At 49.2% G+C, this 17,841-nt stretch overlaps 1 protein-coding gene and 1 long non-coding RNA gene across 6 annotated transcripts in view; both read left to right on the top strand.

Annotated features, from left to right (window-relative positions):
* Positions 1 to 339: 339 nt before the first annotated feature.
* Nr2e3 (nuclear receptor subfamily 2 group E member 3) lies at positions 340 to 7,695 on the top strand. Its single transcript, XM_085689192.2, has 9 exons — positions 340 to 466; positions 1,004 to 1,342; positions 1,832 to 1,958; positions 2,093 to 2,196; positions 2,292 to 2,513; positions 2,599 to 2,756; positions 3,517 to 3,757; positions 4,001 to 4,106; positions 6,949 to 7,695. Exons 2-9 carry the CDS (start codon positions 1,246 to 1,248, stop codon positions 7,079 to 7,081), a joined length of 1,188 nt encoding a protein of 395 aa, XP_085545318.1. The 5' UTR covers positions 340 to 466; positions 1,004 to 1,245; the 3' UTR covers positions 7,082 to 7,695.
* A 1,637-nt stretch (positions 7,696 to 9,332) lies between these two features.
* Positions 9,333 to 17,841, top strand: part of LOC125393359 (uncharacterized) — a 122,870-nt gene continuing 114,361 nt past the window's right edge. The window contains exon 1 of one of the 5 annotated variants that reach the window (XR_007229788.3): positions 9,333 to 9,651. This is a non-coding gene — a long non-coding RNA (uncharacterized LOC125393359). The remainder of the gene's footprint in view (positions 9,652 to 17,841) is intronic. The other 4 variants (XR_015001740.2, XR_015001741.2, XR_007229787.3 and 1 more) reach the window with 4 other exon arrangements.

Genomic DNA, 17,841 nt, shown 5'->3' with positions numbered 1-17,841 from the left:
CCTGGCACCAGGAGGCACAGACGCCCACTCGGGTTTAAGCCAGGTAGGGGGACTCAGGTTCAGCAGAGAGACTGACTGCCCGGCACTGGAGTCCAGGTCAGGGGAGGAAGTGGAGGCCACCTGGGCACTCAGAACCTGCTCCAGGCAACTGCGTCTCACCTCATCATGCCATGGGAAAATGCCCACCAGCTTCTCCGCTAGCCCCAACCTACCCAACACCCTCCACTCGACTTGACCACAGAGACATCTGCTGATGCCAGCCTTCCAGAGGCCAGGTCTGATGGAGGAGGGTTAACTGTCTATGTGTTACTTTCATTGGTTAATAAAGAAACTGCCTTGGCCTTTTTGATAGGCCAGCCCTTAGGTGGGTGGAGTAGGCAGAACAGAATTGTGGGAGAAAGAAAGCAGAGGCAGTCAGACGCCACAGCTCTCCTCCCCGAGATGGACCCCGGTTAGACTCGTCCCGGTAAGCCACAGTCAAGTGGCAACACGCATTAATAGAAATGGGTTGAATCAATATGTAAGAGCTAGCCAATAAGAGGTTATAACTAATTGGCCAGGCAGTGTTTAAATGAATACAGTTTCCGTGTAATTGTTTTGGGTAAAGCTAGCCAGGTGGAAATGCAGCCCACCGCTCCATTTACACAGGTCCCCAAAGCACGGGTCCCACGCAGTCCTTTATCAGGACAGAGGGTGGGCCTCCCAGGACCCGAAATGAGTAAACACCCAGGGTCAGGGACCCACACAGGCACCCATGCCTCAAATACATAGCAAATATCACTAAAAACATTTAAAGTCCTTGGGGAGGAGGGGTCGGCAACAAGCCTCCCTCAGAAGATTTGTCGTTTGGTAATAATCGAGCACATGCAGTCTCAGCCGGGCTCCTTGGTCCTGTGCAGGGACAGCAACAGCAAAGAATGGACCGGGATGTTGGGCGGCTTGGGAGTCGATGTGAAGACAGAAGGACTAACAGGCTCTCGGGGGCACCTGGGTAATGCTGCAGGTGTGGCCAGTTGATCCCCTGTGGAGACAGTAAAGATTAAGAGGATCATACACTGCATCCGGAGCTGTGCTGGGAGAAGTCTGGACCCAGAGCCAAGCTTCAGAAGGAAAAGCTCCTAAGTCACAAGGGAGGGACGCAGAGGAGACCCAGGCACCGACAGACACAGTAGACAGAGACGTAGGCTGGGCCCAGCAGTTGCTCACAGGCAGCTGACAGGCTGCCCCTGGGACCCGCCATATCCGATGAGCTCTACAGTGGCTGCCTCGGCTGTGGCTGTGGCTGTGACAGCCTCCAAGAAGGAGTCCCCGGGCAGGTGGGGCCTTGGAGAGGATCCCACAGGTACGGGTGTGTCCGGAGGTGAGGTCTGGGCCCTTGAGGGAGAGACTACAAGCCGTAAGTTCTGGGGGCCAGGAGAGGAGCTCCAGCCATCTGGTCCCAGTCCCCAGGCTGTAAGCAAGCACGAAGGGGTCTGCTGACAACCCTGAATTTCTAGAAACTCAGAGGCCCCCAGATTAGGACCTAACGATGGAGCTGCTGAGGAAGGCAATGGGTGCTCTTGCGTGTTTTATGACTGTTCTCATGAGAGCCTGCAGCCTCCCACAGGGAAGGAAGGGGGCTGGGAGAGTGGAGGCAGCGTGGATGTCTGCTGGAAACAGGCTGTGAAAGGAGCAGAGATGCTGAGAGGTGGGATTGGTGTCACAGTGGGGAAGCTGCTTTTCCAGAGGGGAGGGGCATGACTATCTAGATTGGGGAAGGTGGGAACCTGTGGACTTGGAAAAGGATGAATGGGGTGCAGCCATCTCAGTCCAGTCCTATCTCCCCACTCAGGCGTGGGCCCCTCACTCCAGTGCCGCGTGTGTGGAGACAGCAGCAGCGGGAAGCATTATGGCATCTATGCCTGTAATGGCTGCAGTGGCTTCTTCAAGAGGAGTGTGAGGCGGAGGCTCATCTACAGGTGCTGCCAGCCCCGCCGGCCTGCCCAAGTGTGCTTAGCACGGGTGGAGGTTGTTCGGGGAAAGCGAATGTCCAGATTCAAGGCCTAGGGCCTAGGCATGACGCTGGCCCCCAGGAGCTCCCTGTCCTCCGCAGATGCCAGGTGGGGGCAGGAATGTGCCCAGTGGATAAGGCCCATCGCAACCAGTGCCAGGCCTGCCGACTGAAGAAGTGCTTACAAGCAGGCATGAACCAAGATGGTGAGTGGTGGACCCAGCAGGGTGGAAAAGGCAATAGAGCAGATAGTAGCGTTGCTGAGGTTCGTGGGGTGTCCTGAGTCTCCTTGCCCTCTAAGCTGTGCAGAATGAACGACAACCCCGAAGCATGGCCCAAGTCCAGCTGGACAGCATGGAAACAGGCAGTGATCCCCGGCCTGAGCCCTTGGTGGCCTCCCCTGCCTTGGCAGGGCCCAGTTCCCAAGGCCCCACATCTTCATCTGCAGCCAGAGCCATGGGTCACCACTTTATGGCCAGCCTTATCACTGCCGAAACTTGTGCTAAGCTGGAGCCGGAGGATGGTAAGTGGAAGAGCAGTGGGCACGGATCTTTCTCCCCCGGCTTCCGCAGAGTGGGCACTAAGACCACAACCTCCTCCCTCAATAGCTGAAGAGAATATTGATGTCACCAGCAACGACCCCGAGTTCCCTGCATCCCCCTGCGGCCTGGATGGCATCCATGAGACATCAGCTCGCCTACTATTCATGGCCGTCAAATGGGCCAAAAACCTGCCTGTGTTTTCCAACCTGCCCTTCCGGGATCAGGTACACCACCCAGCCTGCCCGCTGGAGCTGGGCCAGGCACAGTCGGAAGTCATAGGTCAGCCAGCTTGGGGGAACATATACTCCTGGGCTGGTGAGGGATGGTGACTGAGGGGTGCATGTGTCTATGAGTTGGGAATGGTCCGGGCAGTGTAAGTAAGTATATGTATGTCTCTGGTGGAAGGATGCTTGCCTGGGATGCAAAGACCTGTGGCTCTGTGGGTCCATGGTCTTTCCTTCTGCACTGTCTGACCTGTAGCTGCTCTGTTCGAGACAGTGATCTGCACACCCCGAACAACAAAGTGGTTGACCCACGGTACCTTTGGAGTGCAGACTTTCCGTGACCTCAGGCCTGAGTGTCCCCACAGCCTTTCCACATTGAGCAGGCAAAGATCGCACACTGATCTGGGAGAGAGTGACTGCAAGATGGGACGAGCCCCAGCAAGGCTGTGGGTTTGGAGGGAACAGCTTGGAAAAGTCATCCAGTTTCTTGAACTCACTCTTGGAATCATCTGAAGGCTGTCCAGCATCCCTGGGCTCTAGGCTTATCCTGAATGGCCCAGCCACAGCTCTGGAGAGAATTCACAGGCATCTGGGAACCTAGGTAGCTGCGTAGATAGCTGAGCCAGAGCCTGTGTAGGCAGTGGACAGGAGGAAACTCTGGGCACCTGGGAGTAACCCTTTTGTCCCTGGAGAAAGTGGCAGGCAGGGACCACTAGGAACTGCGCACCTGTGCTGATGCTTGAACCCTCTCTGGTAACAGGTGATCTTGCTGGAAGAGGCATGGAATGAACTTTTCCTCCTTGGAGCCATACAGTGGTCTCTGCCCCTGGATAGCTGCCCACTGCTGGCACCACCCGAGGCCTCTGGCGGCTCTCAGAGCAGGCTGGTCTTGGCCAGTGAAGAGATGCGCTTCCTGCAGGAGACCATCTCCCGGTTCCGAGCACTGGCAGTAGACCCCACAGAGTTTGCCTGCATGAAGGCCCTGGTCCTCTTCAAACCCGGTACTGAACCTTGGCCCAATATTTTCAGAGACATGGTTGGGAGTTTGGGGGGGAAAAAAGAGGAAGAGGGGTTCAGGGGTTCTGGTGACCTTCTGGGCTCCTCATAAACCCACCTTGGTATAGGTGGATAGTCTTCCTCTGGGGGAGGGGGAGCAGAGAAAAGAGGTGTGGCCTGATACTTTGGGGGTTTGTGGGATCAGGCAGGCTTTTGGAAGGGAGCTCACTGGTACTGCTTCTCTCCAGAGACGCGAGGCCTGAAGGATCCTGAGCATGTGGAGGCTTTGCAGGACCAGTCGCAAGTGATGCTCAGCCAGCATAGCAAGGCTCACCACCCCAGCCAGCCTGTTAGGTGACCCACTTATTCATCTATCCGCCTTGCTTTCCTCCTTCCCTCTACCTACCTCTCCCACACCATCTCTGGGCTTCCCTGCTTAGACAGGATAAAGGGCTCAGTCGTCAGCATCTACCCAACATCTCGTGCGGACAGACACAGTGCCGGGTCCCAGGAGGGCATCAAAAGACAGAAGCTGCAGGGACGGATGCTCTGCATGTAGTCACATGAAAGACAAGGATCACCCAGGCTAGGAGTTGAGAGTGACTTGTATCTGAAGGGATGGCAAAAGCCAGGCTTTTAAATTTTTACTTTCTAAATTTCAATTTGTGTCCCACACTGGTCTCAAATTTGGGGATTTCCTGTGTTTGCTTCCCAAGCACTAGGCTCGCAGGTGTGCCCTTCTATGACCCCAGCCTTTGACAGGGACCTTGTCTCCATCCCAGGATAGGTTCTAAAGAGAAGAGAAAGTCTTACCTGTAAAGGTAGGGACCAGAAGTACACATCCTTAGGCAGGAGTCCAGTACAGAAGGGTCAAAAGAGTCTTGCTGGTAGAAAGGTGGGAGACTGAGGCAGAGAGTTGCCCTGGGACCAGCCCGATTAGAGCTTGGTGTGAAGGCACATCTGATGAGAGGTGGAGGGGAACACCAGAGAGTGTGGGAGGAGGCTTCATGCCCAGGACTGGATCTCACACAGACCTTTGTGGCTGTACGCACAAAAGACAGAGCGGTAACTTCTCTGGGAGATTCCATCGGGTCATAGCCTTGGGGGAGTGACCATAGGGAGCGGGGAAACAGACTACAGTGAACAACTCTGGGAATGAGAAAGGGACAGATTTAACCCTTGGCTAAAGGCAAGGAAGGAACAAAGAGATGCATTTGGGAGCAATGGGAGTTCAAAACATAAGAGGAAAGTTGAGAGTCTGGAAGGAGCTTGCCAAGCTCTGGAGGAAGTGTGGAAGGTATACCAAGGAGATGATGTGCAAAAGAGCCAGACATGAGCGAACACTGTCTGGTGCAGGCTGGGTGGGAGTGGTAGATGCAGGTGGAGGGTCCCAACCTAGTTTAGCATCAGGAAAGACACTGAAACATCACCAGGCTTATCCCACTTTGCCAGGCTTCTGTGGACCATTCTAGACCATATTATCTGCATTCTTTCTGAAGAACTGGCGGCAGGAGCACCCTCAAGCTCCTCTCCTAGGCAAGGTCAGCACCATGTGGTGCAGGAGCAGAGAGATGTAGATAAGGTGGGTAGTGATGGAAGAAGACGATCTCTGGCCTCTGCACACAGACTCTCTGGGTTACTTTTGCCCTTTAATTGCTCCAGGTAGAACTAAGTGTCACTTCAGGGTCTCCAGTCTCTGGGTCAGTAACACAGCCAACACAGAAACACTAAAACCCACACTTGCTTTGTATGATCTGACACACGGCTTTAAGACTAAGTTTTATGTAGTCCAAGCTAGCCCTGAACTCACCATGCTGCTGGGGTAAGCTTAAGCTCCTGATCTTCCTTCCTCTCCTTCCAAAGCACTAGGAGGATGGCAGGTATGTTCAACCACACGTAGGCTACATGCTACTGGGACTGGAGCCCACGGTCTCGGGTCTGCTAAGCAAGAACTCTACCAAGGCCGGGTGACGGTGGCGCATGCCTTTAATCCCAACCCTGAGGAGGGAGAGGCGGTGAATATCTGTGAGTTCAAGGCCAGCCTGGTCTACAGAATGAGTTTCAGGACAGCCAGGACTATACAGAGAAACTCTGTCTAAAAAAACAAACAAAACCACAAAATAACCAAAATTCTATCTAATGAGTTATAATATCCTCACTCTCCATTTTGTTGTTTATTTTCTATTTTAATCTTAAAAGTTCATTTGTGAAGCAATTACCTATCATTATCTACCAGGTGGGTTCATACCCACAGTTTGCAATAACTCTCAGACAGACTTCACAGTTCCTTCCTCCTCCCTAGACCAGTGAAAGCAGAGGTCCCGGTGGAGCTCAGCATCCTGGTGGAAGGTCCTAGCTGTGTACTTCCCCCCCAGGGACATCTAGTTCTGATATTTTTCTTTTTGTTCTTTGTTTTGTTTTGTTTTGTTTTTTGCACTGGGATCTCTGTTTTAACAAATGGTTCTTACTTGAAACTAGGTTGGATTTTTGTTTGTTTGTTTGTTTCTGGATATATCTCAGCCAACCAAAATCTCTCTTGACTTCAGATATTTTCAGTAGTAGTTACTATCATCACAGGTGTTTCACAGACAGGAATTCATATTCTTTTATGTAAAACTAATGTAACTTACAATGTGCATATGATCAATGAATAAATCTATAAAAGCTATCAGGAATGTCTGCACGAGCGTGGAGACCGGATGGAGCTCAGATCTAGGACCCGGCACGAAGGATTGCAGACCTGGCAGTGCTTGCAATCTCAGCACAGGGAGGCTAACGCAGTGGCTCCCTGGGGCAAGTTAGCTAAGCTGGACCCCTGCCTCGGTTAAATAAAGTGGAGTGAGCCAGGAAGATGTTTGACCTCAACTTCCACCTGAACACATAAGCACACACACACACAGAAATACTCTCAACGAGAGTGTATTCTCTCTCTCTCTCTCTCTCTCTCACACACACACACACACCACATGCATGTGCAAGGAAGTAACCTCTCATTCTATAGTCTTGACACATAACGGACAATATTCTCGGGGCATTCTTTTCATGCTCCTACCAGTGGGAAGGTGGAAGTGAGCCGTCTAACAAAGGGGTCTTTCCTTGAAATGCCGCTGGCAGGCCCTGGGCACCCCTCACCCCTCCCGGACCACCTTGCTCAGCAGCTAGCCTTAAGCCTGACAGCATCCTTTCTCCTGTTCAGGTTTGGGAAGTTGCTCCTCCTGCTCCCGTCTTTGAGGTTCATCACTGCTGAGCGCATCGAGCGCCTCTTCTTCCGAAAGACCATAGGGAACACGCCGATGGAGAAGCTCCTCTGTGATATGTTCAAAAACTAGTGGGCGGGCGGGCCGGCCAAGTGTGTGCAGGCACCTGGGCGACACTCTTTTGGAGCTAAGTATTTCCTGCCTTTCTCATCCAGCAATGCCACCTGCAAGTATTTGTACCTGGCAGAAATTTCTCCCAAAATACTTTATTGGAATAATCATAGCAGTCTTATTTGGAACACCCCTAGCTCTGTTTGGACAACAGAATGCATGGATGTGTTGTGTTATATTTATAAGAAAAACAACTTGCGGGGGAACCAACAGTGGGTCCACGTGACAACATGGGGACATTTCATAGGCTAGAAGTTTAACAACAGCCAGGCACGAGTAACTTTTATACAGGGCTCAAGACCAGGGAGGGAGAGGGAAGGAAGGAAGATGGGAAAGAGAAAATAAAGGAAATGAGAAAAAGAGATGCAGATAAGACTGGAAGTGTGGTAAGAGTCAGAAGTCGCCTCTGGGTGAGGCCGGAAGAGGGGGAAAAAGCCTCCTGCGCTAGGGACGCGCTTTGTTTTGATCTGGATGATAAACTGACTGTCATTAAAACTCATAGAGCACCTAAAATCCGTGCACTTTGCCGTATTGTTTGACCCCAGTTAAAATAAAACCGGAAAACTGTGTCCCAAGCTTGCTTCTTGTAGATGCGAGACAGATGAGGACAAGGTCTTTTAAGTTTTGTCCAGCTCCATTCCAAGCCAGAGTCTGGATGCCGCGTATCCAGGTTCTGGGCACTATTACCCACGGGATCCAAATAATACCTCCTTCGTATCTGAAGGAGACCCTGCAGGCTCTTCCTCCTGGATTGGGTACAAGCCACACCCAAACACCAATTTTCACAGAGAGATCCTTTATTCAAGTTAAAATGGAAAATGACTGCTTTTTGACTCAGGCAGAAACCAGCAGCAACTGACCCTGCAGGTGTGATTTTTAAGGAGACAGATGACGAGGGAGAAGGAGACAGGGACAAGGGAAATGGGGTAGGTGTGTTTGTCCTGGAGGGACAAAGGACTGCCTCTGGATAGAGAGGAGACATGCATGGCACACTGGCAAAAGGCAGTATATAAAGGTAAAGGGGGAGACCCTGTGTTAGGATGAGGTATTTAATTTTAATGGGACGTGTTAATTAGGTGAGCCAAAGGGGATTTGTGTGTGTGTGTGTGTGAACTCCTCATTATCATTCCTTAACCCCTCATGGAAAGACCTGGTTCAGACACACCCTCTTTTACAAAGACAGACCCAAGCAAGTTAGTGAGACCTGGAAAATAATTACGAAAGTTAACATATAAAAGTTAACTGTGGTCCAGCCAAGAGTACTTGCTTAAAATGACAGATGAAGCCCTAGCTTCAGTTCCCACCACCACCCAGACACAGGATTTACATACGTCAGGCAACGTGTACAACAGGCAGTGAGCTGGGTACCCAGGTTGGGTTGTCTCATCCTCACATAACTCCAAGGAGGGCCAGCTGTCACAGTTTCTAAATTAAAAAAAAAAAAAAAAGGCTTCGTGAACTCCCCCCCCCCCCTGCTGTACCGCTCGCTTATCACCGGCTACTTAATTTCGATGTTGCCTCCTCTCTTCTCCCCTCCTCTCTGGAATCGGCTAGAGCATTCTGTCGCATTTCCTGTCTTCAGAGCAGAAATGCAAGGGGCTGGAAGAAAAACAGTATGTGAGCAGGCCATAAGAAGCTAGGGGTTGGTTCCCTGGCCCTTTGACCCTCTGCTCTGGAACCGGTGAAAGGTGGGTGGGGCCAAAGATGGGCTGGACCAAGAGAGCAAAGATTTGGACCAACACTATTGGGTGGAAGACCTCCGCACCAGAGGAGGCCAACTATCTGAGATTCCATCCTCTAAAGTGTCAGCCTGGGGCCAGCAGGGTGGTTCAGTGGGGAAATGATAATTGTCACCAAGCTTGACCTCAGTTTGATCTCTGGTGGACGGAGAAAATCCACAGACTACCACATGCTCCCTGTTTACCACCCCCACTCCCACCCCAAATAAATAGAAAGTTAAAAGCATCAGTCTGGCCTGTTATTGGGTTTCCTGATGTCAGCGTTGCGGTTGCACTCTCTAATGTCACATCGGGAGTTTATGCCTAGCCTCTTAAGGCCGGGGCAAAGATGCCTGATAAAAACACGCACGTGGTTGCAATGAGCCTCATCAGCCCAAACCGTTCAGTTTCCAAGCAGACCTTTGGAAACACACTAAGAGGACAAAGGTGGCCCTGCTGAAGTTCTCTGGCAAAGAGCTCTGGGTTTTTCCAGGAGGAAGTGTTGGAGAATTCAAGGGGCTACCTTAGCTGCGTCATCTGCCCTCAGCTTGGACTCAAAGCTGGCCGCTCCTCTGAGGGCTTTCCCTTGTAGGTGTTTTGGTTTGGATCTTAAATGCTTCACGGGGTGTGTCAAGCGTGGGCACCAGCCTATGGCACTGTTGGGAGCCGGTGCAACCTTTAAAAGGCGGGTCCTGTTTGGAAGGGAGTTGGGACTCTGGCCCCTGCTCTAACCCGTGGTCCTCCAAACACCTGACCTGCTGCCTCTTCCTCTACCAACTGAAAGCAAGGAGATAATCGACCATGGATGAAACTGTGAGTCAAATTCCGTCTTTCTTTTTCAAAAAAAAAAAAAAATCCTTTTAAAGTGTGTGTGCATCGTTCACTGGTGCAGGTGTCTGCAGAGCCTAGAGGTTTTAGATCCCAGGGAGCTGGAATTCCAGGCAGTTGTGAGCCGCCCAAAATGGGTGCTAAGAGCTTATCGGTATCCCAACACGCTAACATACCGCCAATGGGCACACGTGGACGGCAATGGCTTTCTTTAGAGTCATTTCTGGAAGACATTTGGTTTGGTTTTCGCCGCCAGTACCAGAAGCATGCTCAGCTGTAAAGGACCATAGAAGTTTCTTGGGCTTACTCAGGTCTGCTCTTTTCTTGAGAAACTGCCTTTTTCCGGTTCATACAATGCGTCTCCTCCATTCCCAAGTCAGGTATTTCAAGCATGAAGGGCTGGGAAAGACTTCAAAACGACTAGAAAAACCAAAAGTAGTAACTAGAACCAGAGAGTGGAAGCTAGGCCTGCAACGTGCTGTCTGCTGCGCCTCGGTGACTTTGCCACTAGACCGCAAGCTCAGTATGGGGTGGAGGGTGGGGGCGGGGGACAGTATGGGGCGGGAGGGGGGCTTCGCTGTATCCACTGTTCCGCTGCAAGCACTAGGGTGCTGGGGGCGGGTGATCCGAGTTTCCTTAAGAAATAACCACAGGAGCCTGAGGCCAGCCTTGGAGTCCTGGATACCCCCCAAGATTCTCCAGGTACTACTGTGCGGAACTGACTTTCATGGTGGTTCCTGGTTCGTAGAGACCCTACTGCCGAGCAACCTCAGCAAAGAGTAATTAAAAGGAGAACCCGCCACCTGTGATCTGCCTAGACCTTTCTCACATCTTTCTGCTTGCAGGGCCTTGGAATTAGAAAGGGATTTTGTGGACTCAGTTATCTCAGGGACAAGTCTGAAAAATATGATTTCTTGGTTTTATTTGGTCAATTATAGACATTTTAAGAAACACTCACTCCTCTTATTCTAGTGTAGAGAGAAGAAAGGCCATCTCAGAATTTTGAAGGCTGAATGTATTTGGCATTGAAGGGAAATTTACTAATTTTTTTTTTTTCTGTTTCACCTTGAACCTGACTTCTCATTCAGGATCTAAGCACCTACCTAGTCCAAGGCACCCAACCCAGGAAATCCTTCTCCTGGGAAGCTGACACCCATTGAGTGATGATCTTAATTCTGGCAGCTGTGAGAGCTGGGGAAGGTAGAGCCAGCTGAAAGGGCCAGAGGACAATCTGTCCTTAACAGGGAGAGTGGGGTTCGTAGTTAGCAGGAGACTAATAAAAGTCCTAAAGGAAAACTGACACTCAGAGAGGGGGCAAATGACCCCCCCACGCACCTTGTCATAAATAAGGGGGGCAGAAACACAACTCAGGACTGACTTGTTCCCATTGTGAAGTGTTACTTTGCCTTTCCGGGAAACTAAAAGCAGCCCAGTCAGTTCTGCTATGTTGTAAGATGCCCTTCCGGAGGACCTGAGTTCAATTCCCAGCACCACATGCCAACTCAGTTCCGACACCAATGCACATGAAATTAAATAAATAAATAAAAAGATGGACACGTGATGGGAAAATGCTCACTTTGCATTAAATAAGCGCGCACTGCCGGCACAGTTAGCGTCGGTGCTGCCAGTTTCACACAAACCATAGTTACTTGGGAAGAAGGAACGTCTGTTGAGGAATTGCCACCATTAGATGTGCTTGTGCGCCTGTCTGTGCGGGTGTTTGGGTGTTTGCTCATGGCTGTAGGACGGCCAGCCCAGCCTTGTGCGCCTGTCTGTGCAGGTGTTTGCTCATGGCTGTAGGACGGCCAGCCCAGCCTTGTGCGCCTGTCTGTGCGGGTGTTTGCTCATGGCTGTAGGACGGCCAGCCCAGCCTTGTGCGCCTGTCTGTGCGGGTGTTTGCTCATGGCTGTAGGACGGCCAGCCCAGCCTTGTGCACCTGTCTGTGCGGGTGTTTGCTCATGGCTGTAGGATGGCCAGCCCAGCCTTGTGGGTGGTGCTGCCCCCAGCAGGTGGGCCTGGACTGGATAAGACCCTGAGTGAGCTGCTAAACCAGGTCCACCTGGTTTCTGCTTCCCTCCTGTCTTGAGCTCCTGCCTCGACTTTCCTCAGTGACAAAGGAGCCTGCAAACTGCAAGCCGAAGCCAACCCTTTCCTCCCTGGCGTTGCTTTTGGCCACAGCAACAGAAACCAAGCTATAAACCAGACAGTTGTCTTCTCTGCCCCACCTGTCTTCACCCTCGCCTTCCTCTGCCGTTTTTATGGCCCTGTGTAATCATGCACACACTTCCAGTGGGACCTTTTCAGCTCATTTTAGAAAAGATAACATTCATGTTTATCTTTGTGCACCTGGTTTATTGTGCTTCACTCTGTCCACCTGGACCATCCTTTTTACTGCAATTGGCGAGATTTCAGTTCTTTTTGTTTTGTTTTGTTTTTTGGAGGGGTGTTGTTTGCTGTTGTTTTGCTTTGTTTTTTGAGACAGGGTTTCTCTGTGTAACAGTCCAGGCTGTACTGGAACTCACTTTGTAGACCAGGCTGGCCTTGTACTCACAGAGATCCGCCTGCCTCTCTGCCTCCTAGTGCTGAGATTAAAGGCATGTGCCACCACTGCCCGGGCAGTTTGCTGTCCTTCCAAATAAAATGCCATCGTGCATGTATATCATATGTATTATTCACTTAACTGTGGTTAGCACTTAGACTGTTCGTATCGCTTGGGTATTATAAGCATGAGCACGTAGGACCTCTCTGGAAAGCTTTGGAATTGACATACATTGAGATCCATGCAACATGTTCTAATCTAGCAGTGTGTAAGCAAGCAAGATATTCTTTTACTGGCAGTTGTGGTTACAAAGAAAGGACCAATCGATTTATTACCTATCTTGAAAGGCAATCTTATAAGGAATCTTAAAGGAAAGAAGTCACAAATCTAAACTTTTATATATGAAAAAGAATCAGTTATACTTTAGATCTTTAGGGTGCAGGTCCCACTGCAGGTGGGGGCCACAGCAGGTGACAGAATACGCCATGTTGACAGTTTGGGTGTGGAGTTTATTTGAGATAAAGGGAGTGGGAAGGGAAGAGAGAACGAAAGAGACAAAGAAACGGACAGGGGGAGAGGGAGAGAGACAGAGACCTGCTTGCCTTGGTGTGTGTGTGTGTGTGTATGTGTGAGAGAGAGAAACAGAGACAGAGAGACAGAGACAGAGAGACAGAGACAGAGAGACAGAGAGACAGAGACAGAGAGACAGAGAGACAGAGAGACAGAGACAAAGAGAGACAGAGACAGAGAGAGAGACAGGGAGAGAGAGACAGGGAGAGAGAGACAGGGAGAAAGGGAGACAGGGAGAGAGGGAGAGACAGGGAGAGAGGGAGAGAGGGAGAGACAGGGAGAGAGGGAGAGGGAGAGACAGGGAGAGAGGGAGAGGGAGAGACAGGGAGAGGGAGAGACAGGGAGACAGGGAGAGACAGGGAGACAGGGAGAGACAGGGAGATGGAGACGGAGGGGGAGGGAGATGGAGACGGAGGGGGAGGGAGACGGAGACGGAGAGGGAGGGAGACAGAGACAGAGAGGGAGGGAGGGAGACAGAGACAGAGAGGGAGGGAGGGAGACAGAGACAGAGAGGGAGGGAAGGAGACAGAGACAGAGAGGGAGGGAGGGAGACAGAGACAGAGAGGGAGGGAGACAGAGACAGAGAGGGAGGGAGACAGAGACAGAGACAGAGAGGGAGGGAGACAGAGACAGAGAGGGAGGGAGACAGAGACAGAGGGAGGGAGACAGAGACAGAGGGAGGGAGACCGAGACAGAGGGAGGGAGACCGAGACAGAGGGAGGGAGACCAAGACAGGGAGACAGGAAGAGACAGAGAGAGACAGGAGGGGGGGAGAGAGAGACAGGGGGGAAGAGAGAGATAGAGAGAGACACAGAGAGACACAGAGAGAGGCAGAGAGAGATCGGGAGGGGGTGGAGCTTGTCTTTTAAAGTGATCTTTGCACCTGCATACAGTCAGGGAACTGCTTGCCATAGTAGAGGGGTGCCAGGTTCCCAAGGGGCAGGGCCAAGGTGTGCCTGGATACTAACAATGCCAGATATCAGAGAAAGATGGCAACGGCAGAGCGGCAAACATGTGAAGGCACAGCAGAAGCAAAAGACATCCTGGAGTCTGTGGTCTCGGCCTTGCCTAGCCAAGATTCACCCATCAGGGCTGTTCCTCCGGGTCAGCCAACACCTCAAACTTCAGCTGCCACCCACTGCTCCTCTGACAAGGCCACCAGTACAAGCCCTCCAACACTAAACCGCATCCCTGGCTGTGGGTGGCTGCTGCTCTGCTCCCTGCCAGGCAGAGCCTTTGAGGTTTGTCAGGCTTAGCTCCATTCCCTGTGCTTTGGAGTCCTGTTGAGAAAAAACCTCGCCTGTGCCAGTGTGTCTCTGCCATAGCCTCTCATTCATCTTACATTTTCAGTTCAGATAAAGCGTTTGGTGCATCCCGATGAGCTGTTAATACAGAGCGAGGAACCTGGGCCGAGTTTCAGTCTTCTGTATGAGGATATCCAGGGTCCCCAGCACCATTTATTTTTTCTCCAATAAAATATGAGAACAAATTGACAGAACTTGTGTGCTTGGGTCTGGCGTGGAATTCTGTCCTGTTGGTCAAGGTGTTTAAATGTCCACACCATGCTGTCTGAGTGATTGTGGCTCAGTAAAAATGTCTTGAAATTAAGTAATTAGGATGCTTCCAACTTTTTACTCAAGATTGCTTTGGCCAAGTGGGGTACTTTCTGCTTCCATATGAATTTTGTGATTTTTTTTCTGCTCTGTGAAAAATGCCACTGATACACTGACAGGAATTCTGTTGACTCTATACGTCACTTTGTATAACGTGTAATTTAAGAATGCTAATTCTGTAAATCCCTGATTCTAAGGGAATCTTCTAATGGTTTCTTCAGTTTCTTTCACCAGCGTTGTAGTTCTCATTGTAAAAGTCTATTTCCTTAGCTAAATTTATCCCTGGAGTTTTGTTTGTTTGTGTGGTTTTCTGTGAATAAAATTGATTTCATAATTTCTTTCTCAGCAAATTTATTATTTATACATAGAAAAGCACTGATTTTATAATATATATAAAATATTAGAAATGAGGAATTCAGTAATTATATATATTTTATGATATATATATATATCATATATATATATCCTGCTAGCTTACTGAATTCCTCATTTCTAATCCTCCTTCGGGGATCTTGTATTTTTCAATGTATAGAGACGTTCATCTGCGAGTGGACAATTTACCTCTTTCCTATCTGCATGCCGTTTCCTTCTTTCTCTTGCTGAATAGCTCTGGTCAAAATGTCTAATACTGTACCGAATAAGATCTGTGAGAGACAGCCTTGTCTTAGAGACAATACTCCATTTCTCCCCATGTATGATGTTGGCTATGGATTTATTTATTCTACAAAGCCATTGGTATGTTGAGTTCTGATCCTCTATACTTAATTTTTCGGGTCTTTTTGTTTGTTTTGTTTTTTGAGAAAAGGTTTTTCTGTGTAGCCCTGACTGTCCTGGAACCCATTTCTGTAGTTCAGGCTGACCTCAGATTCCGAGATCTGCCTGCTTCTGCCTCCTGAGTGCTGGGATTAAAGGCGTGTGTCACCACCGCCAGTTTGGACCTCACTATGTAGCTAGGGCTGCTCTCTCTCAAACCTTGATCTTCCTGCTTCTGCCTTACGGGATGTGTCACTCTATTCCTCTTTGTTGTAGGGATTGTTCTGTTGCGTTGTTGAATTTGATTCTCTTATTTTCTGAGGGCTTCTGCATCTATGTCCATCAGGAATACTGATCCTCTAGTTTATTTTTACCTCCCCACTCTTTCCCCGCTCCTTCCTTCTCGCCATTGTCGGGTTTTGGTAAGAGTACTGCTGGCTGACTGGATAGAACCAGTATGCAAGGATCTCCTCCCAAACCACGGGACAGTGGGACATCATGAGGGCCAATGTTAGTTCTTCTCTAAGAGCTCAACAAGGTTTAGCAGCAAAGCCTTTCAACTCTGTAATTTTCTTTCTTGGAAAATATTTTAATGTTGTTTTACCATCTTTAGTTATTGGTCTGTTCAAATTCAGAACCTCTTGGTTCAATTTTGATAGGTAATATATGTCCAGATATGTTGAGAGAGGCTGCTTGTTCATTTCCCGGATGCCCAGATTCCCAAAATAATCACACAGAAATCTGTATTAATTATATCACTGCTTGGTCTATTAGCTTATGCATACTTCTAGGTAACTCTTACATCTTAACCCATTTGCATTATTTTGTATTTTACCATGTACAAGGCTCATGGCCTACTGGCAAGGTTTACGGGAGCAGCTCATGTCTTTCTCCTCTGGCAGCTACGTGGTGTCTCTCTGACTCCGCCTACTCTCTCTCTATTTATCTCTTTCAGCCTGGCTTTACCCTGCTAAGCCATTGGCCGAAAGCAGCTTCTTTATTAACCACTGACAATAAAACATTCATAGCATACAGAGGGGAATCCCACATCACAGATATTTGTCCATTTCTTACAGACTTTCCAGTTCTATGGCATATCAACTTTTCAAAACAGTTTTTATTAATCATCCTTTGTATGTATGTGGCATTCCCTGAAATGCCTTTTTCATCTCTTAATTTCATCTCCAGTCTTCTCTTTTCCTCTCTTGATTAGTTAAGCTGAAAGTTTTTCAATTCTGTTTATCTTTTCAACAGAATAACTTTTGACTTCCTTGTCTTTAGTATTCTCTTTTTAGACTGTATTTTATTTCCACTCTGATTTGTTTGGTTTTGCTTTTTTGTTATTTTTTTTTTTTTTGAGACAGTGTCTCTCTGTGTAGCCATGGCTGTCCTGGAACTAGCTTTGTAGAGCAGGTTGGCTTGGACTTACAGAGATCCACCTGCCTGTTTCCCAATCCTGGGACTAAAGGTGGTCCTCTATGTCCAGGTCTACTCTGCTCTTTATTGCCTTTCTTCTACAAATTTGGAGGTTGTCTTATTTCGTTAAGTCTTTGTATCATTAGATTGTTCAAAAATCTTTTTCCCCCATTCTTTTTATTTTTAGTATTTTATTTATTCTTAGACAATATCATACACACACACACACATACAGTGTATCTTGATCATATATAACCCCCTATTTCACCTCAACACATTGTCCTTTCACCTTCATATCCTTTTTTAAAAAACATAATTTCTTTATTGATTCTTTCGGAGTTTCACTAACTCTGCTCACCTCCCAGTTTCCCTCATATATTCCCCTAGCCCCTGCAGTGCCCCCTCAAAGAAAATTTTAAAAAATCAAAACAAAACAAAGCAAGCAAACAAAGAAAAACAAGAACAAAACAAACTCCAAAAATCCCCTTTCTTTTTCGGCTTTCCTGCCTCTCCAACCCCTCTTCGTTCATCCTGGTGGCATTGGGAGTGGTGTACTCTTTTGTCCAATCAGCTTTACTAGTAAATGTTCATTGTAACCTGACACTGGTGTGGTTCAAGACCTCTGGTTTCTGTCACACCATCATCACTGGAGCCTTACCAAAACTCCTCTGGGATATCCCATGGCTGCCTGGAGTCATGGAGGTCCTGTGTGTACCCTGATGACATCAGAGAGGCATGCTGAACTGGACCTGCCCTTCACTGGCTCTGTTTCTCACAGTGTACTGCTGTACACTGCAGCAGGAGAGCTGGTCTGACCCTCACTGGGGAGCTGGCCCTACTCCTCACCACCGGTGAGGGAGAACAGACCCTGATAGTGTGGGTATAGGGGAGCTGACTCCAGCCCCCTTGCCTAAGGCAGGTGGCCCCAGTGGCCTGGACTGACCATCTCAGCTACCATTCAAGTACACAGCACAGCCAGACCTTGGGTTGACCTACCCTAACATTTACCCGATGTAGGACCTGCTGGGGCTCCTGGAGAGACTGGTCCTACGCAGTGATTCCCCCACTCTTTATAAAGGGGGGAATTAACTATTATATACTTTCTGCTTCGAGCGCTCTTTGCGCTGCACACCACAAGCTTTGGCGTGCTGTGCTTCCATTTTTATGTGTTTTCAGAAGTTGGATTTTTTTTCTAACTTCCTCAGTGACATATTGCGGTTTGGCCTCCATGAACTCAACATAATTTCTAAAAGCTTCTCTTGTTGACAATGGTAGTGCCAGTCT

The sequence above is a fragment of the Myodes glareolus genome, chromosome 4, assembly GCF_982192425.1.
Source record: "Myodes glareolus chromosome 4, mMyoGla1.1, whole genome shotgun sequence".
Classification (NCBI taxonomy): Eukaryota; Metazoa; Chordata; class Mammalia; order Rodentia; family Cricetidae; genus Myodes; species Myodes glareolus.
Note: the sequence above shows the minus strand (reverse complement) of the source record. Positions and strands in the feature narration are given on the sequence as shown.